This window comes from Bison bison, unplaced genomic scaffold (assembly GCF_000754665.1).
Source record: "Bison bison bison isolate TAMUID 2011002044 unplaced genomic scaffold, Bison_UMD1.0 scf7180017864032, whole genome shotgun sequence".
Classification (NCBI taxonomy): Eukaryota; Metazoa; Chordata; class Mammalia; order Artiodactyla; family Bovidae; genus Bison; species Bison bison.
The window spans coordinates 6,558,721-6,571,361 of record NW_011494604.1 but is presented as its reverse complement, the minus strand read 5'-3'; the positions used below and the strand labels follow the sequence as shown (position 1 = coordinate 6,571,361).

Sequence of the window (12,641 nt, the reverse complement as noted above, 5' to 3'; positions counted from 1 at the left end):
CCACACCCCAAAAAAAAAAAAAAAAAAAGAAAGAAGGGAAAAGTCCATCTTTTGGGGAACACAGTGCAATTTAACAAATGGTCAATTGAAAACAAAAGTATTCAATTAAAAAAAAAGTCTCATTAAAAAAAAAATAAGAATGGTTAAACCACCATGGCTGTTGCTGCTGCTAAGTCGCTTTAGTCGTGTCCAACTCTGTGTGACCCCAGAGACGGCAGCCCACCAGGCTCCTCTGTCCCTGGGATTCTCCAGGCAAGAATACTGGAGTGGGTTGCCATTTCCTTCTCCAATGTATGCATGCATACTAAGTCACTTCAGTCGTGTCTGACTCCATGTGACCCCATGGACAGCAGCCCACCAGGCTCCTCTGTCCACAGGATTCTCCAGCCAAGAATACTGGAGTGGGTTGCCATTTCCTTCTCCAAAAAACCATGGAGAAAGAACCAAACTTCAGATAGGTGAAAAAATAGTGAATATCTATTTTTAATAAGTTCATGCTTGATATTCAAATGACAGATGTGATTAGATATGATATCACAGCAGTAGCTGGTAACAACCTGGAAAATCGTGAACAGAGACTTCAGAAGACTTAGGAAGAATAAATAGGGTTCAACTTTTAGAAAGGAAGAAAGAATATCTTCCATAAACCAAGCACTGGTAATCCAGTCTGACAGGGAAACAATTCCACAAGTTAGCTGACAGTCAGCAACAGGAGGCAGCGAAGATTCCCTGAGAACAGATCCTGCAAACAAATTCCGTTTCCCTTGGGAATCTACTCCTTGATTGTCAGTTCAGGGAATACCACAGATGTAAAACTGATCCTTTTCCCATTTTTAACAGGGCCACTGGGTTGCTGTATCAGGGCTGAGTGATATATTGATAAATAATTATTCAGCACTGCAACTAGACACCAACTTCCAGGAAGGATTTGAAACAAGAGAAGCCATGGTGAAGAGGGCAGCCTATGAAGCCAGATTGCCCAAGGATTACAAGCACTTACACTCTTTCTGGAGAAGATGAAATAAAACACAGAAAGTACTCAGAATAGCAGTGCCTGCTAAGAACAGGTTTTCTGTGGGTTAGCTTTTATTAACAACAGTAATAGCACGATAACTACTTTTATAGCCTTTCAAATACATCGTAAATGATTGGTACACCTGTGCTTATTAAGTCCACGAAAGGTCGCAGAACTCTGTCCTCGGCCCCAGACTACTCAACAGCGTTATCAATGAACATTAAGAATACACAGAAGGGCCAACATAAAATCTGCAGATGATTCAACGCTGGAAAAAGAGAAAAGCAAATGACACATCCAAAATGAATTCTACCTTGTCCGCAAAACACTAATATTTAGGAGTTACATGTCCTAAACTGAGCTAAAAATAAAGTGAAAAACTTTCCCCACATGTAAAGACAGATGAGCTCTGCTTGGTAAAATTTTATCTTTTAAATACTGAGTTGGCCAAAAAGTTCATATAGATTTTTCCCTTAAGGTAGTACGGGAAAACCAGAACAAACTTTTTGGCCAACCCAATATTTGAGGGATATGGTTGCTCATAGGTTTAATGAGCCAAAAGCATAAGCTCCTTTGAAAGGAGGTGAATTAACAAAAACTCTGAATTCCTGGGAGTATCCTGATTACAAGAAATAAGAACACATGCCCTGGGCAAACCACATCTGAAAGACCATACTCGATCGGTGGCCACCCTTTGTAGGTGCTCTCCTGACTCAGGCAGAGAGGCCCTCAGCGTGAGGAGTGCGCTGGAGGACAGGTCTATAAGGAGCGGCAAAGCAGAAACATGTATCTTCGGCAGAAGAGGGAACACAGGGAGAAAGTAAGAGGCCTTAGATCAAAGTTAGGAGAGCTGAGCCTCACTGGACTGGATGAAGAACTTTCACCCTGGAGAGAAAAAGAATGAGACATGTGGTATGTCTGGCTGCAGACAGTATGTGACTGTCTGCCAGGGAGGTGGAGGGAAGAAGTCCTTCACAGAGGTAGAGCTCACTAATTTGTGAGCTCACCAACAAGAAGGGGTGTATTCAGAGCACCCAGCTCCGGCCACTAACTAGTCAGCAAGGGCTGATAAATAGAGGTGAGACAAAAGGAGGTGGACAGGAAAAGATACGACTTTAAGTCTCTTTCAGCTCCAAGATGTTATTGCTAAGTTCTTTCCATAGCTGGTTATCATTAATTTTTATTAGAAAATAACTCAAACTGTTTCTATCAAAACTGGGTTAAAACACATGGTGTATCTTAATTTAGTATTAACTCATTTCTTTGTTTTCAAAATAAAGTCAAAAGAGATTCTAGTTGAGTCCAGAGAAGTTACTACATTCAGCTGTATCTGGATTTTGGTTTTGACTGCTCTTAGAAGTAACTGTGAAGTCATTAGGAAACGTCCTATACAACTTTCTGCCTAACATTTAAAACAATTATGTGTCTTCAGAGAAAGCAACTTTGCGACTCACTTTTCTGTAAGTCATCATACTACCCTACTGCTGCTGCTGCTAAGTCGCTTCAGTAGTGTCCGACTCTGTGTGACCCCATAGATGGCAGCCCACCAGGCCTCTCCGTCCCTGGGATTCTCCAGGCAAGAACACTGGACTGGGGTGCCATTTCCTTCTCCAATGCAGGAAAGTGAAAGTGAAAGTGAAGTCACTCAGTCATGTCTGACTATCCTACTATAAATAAAGCCCCACAAATCAACAATAAGAAAAAACAAACAAAGCGCACTTAACAGAAACCGAAATCTTCCTCCCTGAAGTCCAACCTGAAGAAGTCCCAGTTACCTTAGAGTTACCCATCAGCTTAATGGCTTCAGCCAAAGCTGACCAGAAGATGACCTTTACGTTTTCTTTTTTGAAAAATTCAGCCCAGGCACTCCGCTGCTCGGCAGTCAACAAGTCTGCCTTATTTATCAGAATAACATTCTCCTTGTTGTCATCAATGGTTTTCACATAACATTCCTAGGCAAGACAAAGATATTCAGATATTTCTCCAAATGGGGAAAAATTTGGCTAATTATACTGAAGACCCCCTTCCCCCAGAAGCTATTACTAAAAGGTCTTACTGTCCCCAGTTTTAAAACAGTCCTAATACAAAAGATTTTTAATCGTGGTACATTCTATGGATCCTTTCAGCAGGCTTTGAAAAGAAGTTAGGTCACATATACTTACAAACTCTTCACATAAAAAACTAAAGGGTATATGCTGATATATGGCAAAACCAAAACAATATTGTAAAGTAATTAGCCTCTAATTAAAATAAATAAATTTAAATTAAAAACAAAACAAAAGGGTAAAAAAGAAATGCTTTCCTGCCCTGTTCGCATTTCTTTATACCGTTTCTTTTAAGCAAAAATAAAGAACTGCTGATTTGTCAGTCAGCAAGAACTATTTTCAAGCCAAATGATGACAGCCAATAATAATCTTACCTTTTATTACAAAAAATATTTTTGAAGTCTAAAAGGAAAATAAGACCCAGTGATTAAATTAACTCCCAACCATAGCTTTCCATTAGGAAATACCCTAAAAATATTGAAAGCCGAATTAATAAGAGTTTCCTTATTTTGAATTTTGCTAGTCACCAGTAGATTTTAAAATAATGGTTCTACTGTGGTCCTCAAACAGAAGTAGGAATACTTCATGTGTGTTCAGTCTTATTAATTCAAAACCTGTATCACCTCATTTCTAGTGCTCCTCACACCTTAATGATGACCCCTGCAGTATTTTACAAACTTAGATCATTTGTAGAATACCACAGAAGGTAGTAACTATGGTGTGAGAAGAGAAAGCTTAGTGGGATGAAGGGACTAGGCATATGCCAAACTCAGCAAAATGCTACTTCATTTACTGTCTCTTCAAAAATGAGAAACATTGGCAAATGCCTCTGAACAAAGTGGCTTCTAAACTAAAACCTAGGAAGTTCAAGTGTTTGTGCGTTCCTGCAGACGGAAACAACTGTCTGAAGAAAACATCTGTCTGAAGGGCACCACTATGCAAGCTCCTGGCCTTGGAAGGAGTGGGGGACCGGATAGGGTGCAAAGGCTGGCCCAGAGCCACTGCTGTCAGTGACATGGTTCTCCCACTGCTGCTCCAAGGACAAGTTTGAATCTTGTCACGTTTTACTTACCAAATCCTCACACCTAAACAGGAGCGGATTTCGAGCATCTACTATCTGGACCACGATATCACTGAAAAACAAATGGGAGACGCCAATCACTGTGAAGTGAAAGGAAACAGTATTGAGAGCAGACATTCTCCATGTCAGGCGCTGATAGAGTTAACTTTCAATGGGCACAATTATCCCCAGTTTATATGTAAAGAAGCTGAAGCTTGGAACAGCTAAGTGGTCTATTCAAAGTCACAAGGTACTAAGTGATGGAGCTTGAAAGGGAACTCAAGTACTCTGGACCAGAGATCATGCTGTAATCGTAACATTTTCCTGCTCTCAATATGCTAAAAATTTTAACTATACCTTCTTGTCATCTCTCCTGGAAAGATTAAAGAGTTATTTCAAAGATTTCAACCCAAGGTGAGGTTTACTGTACGCTCAGCACCCAGTCTACACTTGTGTTAAGCAAGGCCTCAAAAAGCCCTGATACATCACCTGATCACAGCTGCCACTATAAACCTCATTGAAACCCTTCTGACATGTAGCAAATCATCATTCACCAGTTTCAAGAATGTGCTTAAATGTAAAGATTCAAAATAGTGAAGTATCAACTGAAGTTGCCATGGTGAAGCAGGAAATGATGAATCCAACCCCTTTCATCACACAGAAGATGATGGAGCAATGTGAAAACTTTCCGCGCAGACAGCAAGTCCCTCGAATTCCTCACAAAGGTAGCGGGAACCAGCAGGCCAGCACTGTACGACTTAATACTGCACTTCTCCGGTAGGATCCTCCCTGCCCTCAGCCTCTGCGGCTAGAACGCCGTGACCACAGCTAGGAGGGAACAAGCTTCGCATGTGCCAGCACCTTCTAATAGTCTTCCCAATCCATGTCCGGTTCACTCTTCCTCAAGTAACTCCTATGCAACTATGCTGAACACCAAGGAAATGTGTTAAATCAAGGCTACCATTCAGGGCAGAGCTTTTGACAAATCTGGGTTTGCATTTTCCTTCAGAATAAATTTCCAGCATAATCTTGTGAGTAAAGGAACTCATAGACTTGCTAATTTCTGACAAGATGCTTAAAAAGTTCTCTAGTTAAGTGGGTCCTAGTATTTCCTTCTTTAAGGTAATATCTACTGCTTTCCAACTGTAAGAATTTAACAGTAAATGCAAAAATGACTGCAAAAAACGGACCAAGTCTAATGAACCAAAGTCCATAAACATTACGTCTACCTGCCAAACAGGCAGAAAGAATAACCAGCTTAGACACACCAGTAAGAAGACAAGTTTAAGATGGCATGCTTTGTGTACTGAATTAAGATGCAGGGCAAAGTGCCAGTTATGTGCTGCAAAGGCTTGATGCAACGCAACGGAAACGCCCTGTCTGACCAGAAGCAGCATTCTGCCCTCCGTGCCTCAGCGGTTTCCTGCATTTCAATGAAATGTCATACACCAAATCCTTTCTGATAACTATTCTTGAACTTAAAGAAACAGATGACATAGCTAGCCTGTTATCAAACAGGAGACATCTGCCGCTTTACAGAACATATCAATAAATATTTCCTGTTAAGAGACACAGCAGGAGTCACTTTAATGATATTTTTATGTAATTCAGATCCACTTCCATGTGATAGAGCAACAGAACAAGTGATGCCGTAATCCAATTGAAGCTACAAGTTTCAACAGGTCCAGGCTTACTCTGGGGAAACAAACAGCTTATTTAGGGGCATAAAAAATAAGGGCCTTCCCGTTAAACATGGAAAAATTCATATGGTTACCATTGTTCCCTCTCAAGACCTACAAAAATGAAAGTAAAGGCTGGAACTCATTAGGACAAAAAGAGCAACTCAGAAAGTTAGTCAATGAGAAGCAGGCCTGTTCACACTCCAGAGCTCTGAGAACGCTCAGGATCAGAAGCATCAGATGCAGCTTTTGAGACAAGGGCAAGGTGTGGGGCTAAAATCACTGTGAACAGGGAGTGATTAGGTCCATTCCCTTGTTCCATTCAGCCAGGCGGCCACACTTCACCCCACAGCCCCTCAGCCCCCTATCCCAATGGCAGAAGCCAGGCTTTATTGTGGAGAAGATGAACCTGAGACGCTCCAGAACTAAGACCTCAAGCATAGAAGAAGGTGGGAAAGAAATGCCATACTGAAGAGGAGGATTAACGTAAGTCGACATATACCCCAAATGGTGCAAAGGCCCAGCCCCCGTGTAGTATATCATCACCTTTACCCCGTTCCTGGCAGACGAAAGTGCTTCTCTTTAAGAAACTGACTGATCCTAGGGAAAACACCCTAGATACGAACATCTTAGGGTATCCCAACCAAATAAAATTGATCTCTGCTCAGTCACCACACAGAGAAGTTCACCTGGTGGCAAAATCACCCAAACAGAAGTTCGTCAATCAGCTTTGTAACACTTTGTTTTCTTAAATATGAACAGATGGCAAACATCACTTGATATCTGTGGAAAGCCTCTTACACAAGTCAGAAACCAGAATAAATAGGGAAAAAAAGAAATATGGAAAAAGACAGACAATATATGAAATAGGAGAAAATCTAGAATTAAAAAATAAACTAACAGTGTGCAGATGGGGGCATTCCCTCAAGGTAGAAGTTTCAATATTTCACACTGTTATCAATCCTCTTTGGAAAAAAAAAAGCGCATTTTCAGCAATATACATCCTAACTGCATGAAGGAGACATCAGTCCACGTCAGTCCCCAAAAGAACCATAATGGGTCTTCCTAAGCCCCATTCAAACCTAGGTCAATCTAAGGTCTGCATGGAGCCTGGTAATTAGCAGCAACCTTCCCCTTCCTTCCGGAGAAGGCAATGGCACCCCACTCCAGTACTCTTGCCTGGAAAATCCCATGGATGGAGGAGCCTGGAAGGCTGAAGTCCATGGGGTCGCTGAAGGTCGGACATGACTGAGCGACTTCACTTTCTCTTTTCACTTTCATGCATTGGAGAAGGAAATGGCAACCCACTCCAGTGTTCTTGCCTGGAGAATCTCAGGAATGGGGAAGCCTGGTGGGCTGCCATCTATGGGGTCACACAGAGTCGGACACGACTGAAGTGACTTAGCATAGCATCCCCTTCCTTTAGGCTTGGAGATTTGCCTTAATATTTTCACCTCCTCACATCCCAGCCCAATGACCCTCTCTACCCAAGGGAGCAAGATGGGCTGGAGGCATGTAAATGACTTTTAAGAAAAAGAGATAATTCGTGTTATCATAAAATTCATCCTTTTAAAAGTATACAATTTAGTGGTTTTTAATATAGCCACAAAGTTGTATAACTATCACCACTAATTCCAGAGCATTTTCATCACCCTAAAAAGAAATGTAAGTGACTTTTACAAATTTAATCCAAGCCCTTCTTCTTCGTAATAATGCTAAATATGCTAATATTCTTTCCCAAGAATCCCAGTGAAAGCATCCTGTTTCCTAACGTTCTTACTGGGTATATTTTATAGATTAAACACACACACCCCTGCTCCCCGAAGGCTTATTGTTAAAAGCATCATTTCAAATATAAGGTTAATTTAAGGGGTCCTTATAAATAACTCATACACTCTTTTGACAAAAATAAAAACCCTTTAGCAATAACAAAGAATGAGATTGAAGAAAGCTGATTCATCAATTTCTAACTATCAGGATATGGCAATGATCGAAAAATCTCCCATTCTCAACTTACCAAAGTCATTCTCTTATTTTCAAATCCCAGTTGAAACAAATCACTCCTAAATTCCCCCAATACTACTAACTGTTCCTTCAGCTCTGACTTGGCCTGTGATCCTTCATCTGTAACACAGCAGGACTCACACTTCATCTTGTATTTTACTAGTATTTCGTCAACTTACTGCAAGGATTGCATTTCATCTATCTGTGTGTCCCTGGTGTTTGACCCCTCCCCAAAACACATTTGCTCTCTGCAAGCAGACACCAATCCTTTTTCACATCTGTATTTTCCATGTTACTAGTATGAATTTGTATACGTTTGCTGAAATAACTATAGGTGGTTCACAACTCATCTTACAGAAAACAATCATTAAGTTTATCGATGTGTTTTATTAATAACCACCCCCCCCCATATTTTAAAAGAAATGTAGGATCACAGTTTCAGTTTTTATAATAATTCTCAGTAGCCCTTTGTATAGCTTGATCCTGTTCCCTTAACCCCTCTCTGGGCTCACAAACATATATAACATGCAAATCTAACATAACACCATCACCACATCCTTCTTACACCAGAAGAAAATGGTAATCTACCTTCTCTCAATCACCCTCCAGAGTTGGCGCCAAAAGTCCAAATTTCTTTCAAATGGTGTCAATATCAGGTTTTGTTCCTCTTCCAACCTGGTTTTAGAATGAGAAGTTTATCTTTCTGCTAGATTTTGATAGTTAGGTTTCAAGTGATATAAATACTCAAATTCATTGCATTAAAAAATAAGCATGCAAATATTAATTGTCAAATGATTTTTATATCCTTTCTGTTGAGTTAATATGTAAATCAAATTTAAATTTTCTACTCAAGCTTTTAAGTCCTAGAGGTTTATCCATCACACTCCAAGAAGGCTCCAGGGAGCGGTGATCAACTCCAGAGTGACAAATGGCGGGAGAAGGATATGAAAAGGAGAAAAGGCCAGGAATGCAGCGATGAACTCACAACCTTTGTGCAAGGAAACACATGCACAAAGCAATGTGGCTTGCACACACACACTAATTTGCACTTTTAAGATGAAATCTACCATTTCTCTTTAAAAGAACAAAGCCTTAAAAATGCAAACAGCAATGCAAGGACACCAACATGCCTAACTTAAAATTTCAAGAAAATTCTTCATGGAGGTGAACACTCACCAGACAAGCTGACGTCTCCATTCTAGAAAGTTATCTTTCTCTGCTTGTTTGAGTTCTTCTGGGCTAGTTTTTTGGTCCCACTTTGGTCTGAAACAATCATAAAAAAAAAAAAAAAAAAATCCACATGAGTTACCAAAACAGAATAGGATAACTGGATTTAATAATGGCAGTTGAGAAAAGAAAGCAGAAAAAAGTGAACACCAAATAAAAAATTTTACATTTAGTGGATTTGTTATGCCTTTTGATATACATTTTTACTCAACTCACCTCCTTGGTATACACAGGAACTGTTTGTTTTCTTCATGGAGTTTCTTAATTCTCTGGTTCTCCTCAAAAGATAGTAGTCCAGTTCTAGCCTCAGGAGGCACAAATTTAATATTAAGCTTCTCTGTCCATAGGGGGGAAAAAAAAGTACTGCTATTTAAGAGGCGGTGAATTCATTACTTAGAACACTAAAAATATGAGCACCTAAAACAGAATTTAAGCTTTCTTGATCTACATAGATTTCCCTAACCTAAAAAAAAGGAAAAGATCTTTACTAAATGTTTCAAAAGGTCAACCACTTTTTCCAGTACTGATTTTTATAAAACTCCATATGCTAAATGCATTTCTTGGAACCAGAAACAATAGAAATGGGAAGCAATTGAAAATATTCATTACAACCAATCTCCTCATTGTACCCATGAAGAATAATTATAAGCCAAAGGGACTGAGGGGAAAAGCAAAGTTCAGCAAGGAGACGCACTCCAGTCAAACTGGTGAGCTACTACAAAGCTAGAATTTACATAAAACATTTATAAACATTCACAATTAAGCTGTACAAGAATTTAAAGGAATAAAAAAACACCCAGAGTATGTATAAACCAGAGGCTTCTGCTCTAGGCTTTATCCCCTGAAGCTGCTCCAGGCCTCTCTACTGCACCTCTCCACACAGCCACCTAGTCTCCGAGGCAGGTGACTCCAGTGAGATAAGCACTTGGGAGCCAGCTACGCTTCTTACCCAAATGCTGAGAGGAGGTCCTATTCAAGGATAACAGGTCATCTTCAGCAATGGTTCTCTTGATCTTTAGGCAAAGACGGCAATCCACTACCCTCATGTGACCATCAATACTGGACGGTCCAGTCACCATTCTCATCATGTCATCCTCAACCACCAGTCAGAACACACACCCCTCTAACCCCATGCTTGATCATTTTTTAACATTAATTTCTCCTTCCAATGGTGACCTCCTACCCAATGTTCCCACTTAATATGGGAACTTACTCACCATGATGTTAACTGGTCTCTTCCCTGATGAGAGACTGAGTTTCTCGAATTTGACATGACAGATAACCACAGATACTTTTTGGAGCTTAATTTTAAAACCGTGGCACATTTTGAACTTCCCTGTTGAATTCAACTGACCCTTCCGCACTGCTCCTGGGATATCTGCCTTTGGGTTAAAAACAGCTCCCTATGACTTTAGGAAGATTGGCAAAACACCCCCAAGTAGACTTACTTGTACCTAGTCAGCAAAGACAGAAACGTGTTGGAGGCACTCAGCAACAACTTACCAGCTACAAACTCTGTTCCTGCAAGTTCTGCAGTGGCAAGGAAGTCATCCAGGGAACTCTGTTCAGTCACGGACTGAAGATTAAGTCGACCCCAATCATAGCCATCGTTGAGCTCACTTGTGTGTAGCTATGAGTAAAACATACAGCTGCTTTCTTCTGCTCTTCACATCCAAATAAACGCTATGTTCTCAAAAAACCATTCTATGGCCTTGAGGGTGGTGTTAGCTCTTTTAGTCAACACTAGTAACAGTTAACATTTAAATGGGTACTTTCTTACCTCGTAATAGTTATTTTCCTTTTACTTTCTTATTTAATTTTCAAAATCTTTTGAAATAAACTTCATATCTCCATCAGGATTAAACTGGAGAGAATAAATTGCCTATAGTCATAAGCTAATAAGTGGCAGAGCTAATATGTGGTTTATAAATCCATAAACCATATACTCTGGTTCTGGCAGCCACTGTTGGTCAACTTTTTTAGACAGACACCCACAGTAAGCAATACACTTCGGATAGTGACTTAAATGCTGTGAGATACTGTGAGATGCTGTGTACCATTCAGTATAGTGAAGTGAAAACTAAAGAATCCTGAAAGTTACCTTTATTACATTCCACACAACGTGGTATTTTCTTGAGTTTTATTCTGTGGGGTGAAAAGCTTGGCTAGTTGCCACTCACTGTTCTGATTCCAGACACACCTCAGTTTGATAAGATAAACATCATCCTAAGCTACATGCTCTGTACAGGTACAAATAAATGAAAAAAAACTGAAGGTTAAAAGGCTAGGTGGTTTGCCCAAAGGCCCCAGAATCAGCAAAAATCAGGGTAAGGATTAGAATCCAGTTCTTTGCTGAGAACTTTGTGAATTCTAACACTTCGAGGAATGAATGTCAAAATGACAATTACAGATCAAACCACTTCATCCGCTCTTCAAGGATCCTAAAGCTATGACCGTTTCCAGGCCCAGGAAGCTACTAGGCCCGCCAAACTTTGGAGAAATGCTGTCCAGTTCTGAGTAATACCACTAGGGAATAAAAAAAAAGTGAAGCACGAATCTGAGTTATTTTGTACTTCTGCTACCAACCAGCGGCTCTTGGAGGATCAATTCTTTAGAAAAATGAATACAACAAGAAGTAGTTTTTGCGTCATTCCTGTGAGGAAACTTCCAAATGCTTCCACGGCCTACAGGATAAATATCAAACTTTTGCCCTGGTTTCTGCCCTGGTTTTCAAGATCTCACTCCGACCTCATCACATTAGCCTCCACCTATGGGCCCTGTGTCTTGCTAGGAGGGCCTGTTTATCCGTCTGGTCGATTCTAACGGTCTTGAGCATTTGCGCATTTCAGTATCCGAGAGGGGCTGGGGGTGGGCCTAGAACGGATCCCCGCCGTTACCGGGGCGCAACTGTATTCATCCCTAGAAACCCTATTTTGGCATCATTTCCTTTGAATATTTCCCTGAGAACCCTGACCGTAAATTTCGCAGCGTTCAGACTCACAACTAGGCAGAAAGGCTGAGAAAGACGTTTTTACCCAGGAGTCAGTGTGGCGGTGGCTACGGCTCCGTTGAACTTGCTGGCGGATAAGAGCCCGGCCAAGGGTTCCACCCTCTGGCGCTCTTCTCCGACCCATGCTTGTCCAGAAGACGAACGAAAAGCAGCAAGTTAGAGTCACACCAGTTTGCTGGGTATTCAGGAGCGCGATCTCCGGAAGTGACGTGTAGACGAGCCGAAGTGGTTAAGGCCCGACATCGCAGGGAAACAGAATAATCTGCCTCAAATCTCCACTTATATATCTCACACTTGCCACTACGATAGAAAGTAAATGCAAAAAGTGGCCTCAGAGCTTAATTTTCAATATATATGCCTAAGAATATCTCAAAGTTGGATAGGGCGATTAGATTACACGAATGGTACCTTCTAAATTTGTGCGTCGACTTTTAGTGTTCGGGGTACAACTAGGAGATACGGGAAAAAAATGGCCGGGCATATTTGCGGTAGCAGCCACGCCTCCGGTTAATTTCGTCAGGAGGAGGAGGAGGTGTCGTGCGTGTAGAGTGTTCTGGAGCGCTAGGTGGCGTTGCTTCCTGGCGCTAATTTTTGGCCTAGT

At 40.9% G+C, this 12,641-nt stretch overlaps 1 protein-coding gene across 1 annotated transcript in view; it reads right to left on the bottom strand.

Moving 5' to 3' along the window:
• Positions 1–12,306, bottom strand: part of LSG1 (large 60S subunit nuclear export GTPase 1) — a 22,743-nt gene extending 10,437 nt beyond the window's left edge. The window contains exons 1-7 of the mRNA XM_010834390.1: positions 12,066–12,306; positions 10,534–10,660; positions 9,247–9,367; positions 8,980–9,066; positions 8,392–8,478; positions 4,133–4,193; positions 2,791–2,967 (exon numbers count right to left, since the gene is read on the bottom strand). Coding sequence (XP_010832692.1) covers positions 2,791–2,967; positions 4,133–4,193; positions 8,392–8,478; positions 8,980–9,066; positions 9,247–9,367; positions 10,534–10,660; positions 12,066–12,164 — 759 coding nt within the window. The 5' untranslated portion in view covers positions 12,165–12,306. The remainder of the gene's footprint in view (positions 1–2,790; positions 2,968–4,132; positions 4,194–8,391; positions 8,479–8,979; positions 9,067–9,246; positions 9,368–10,533; positions 10,661–12,065) is intronic.
• Between the last annotated feature and the right edge of the window lie 335 nt (positions 12,307–12,641).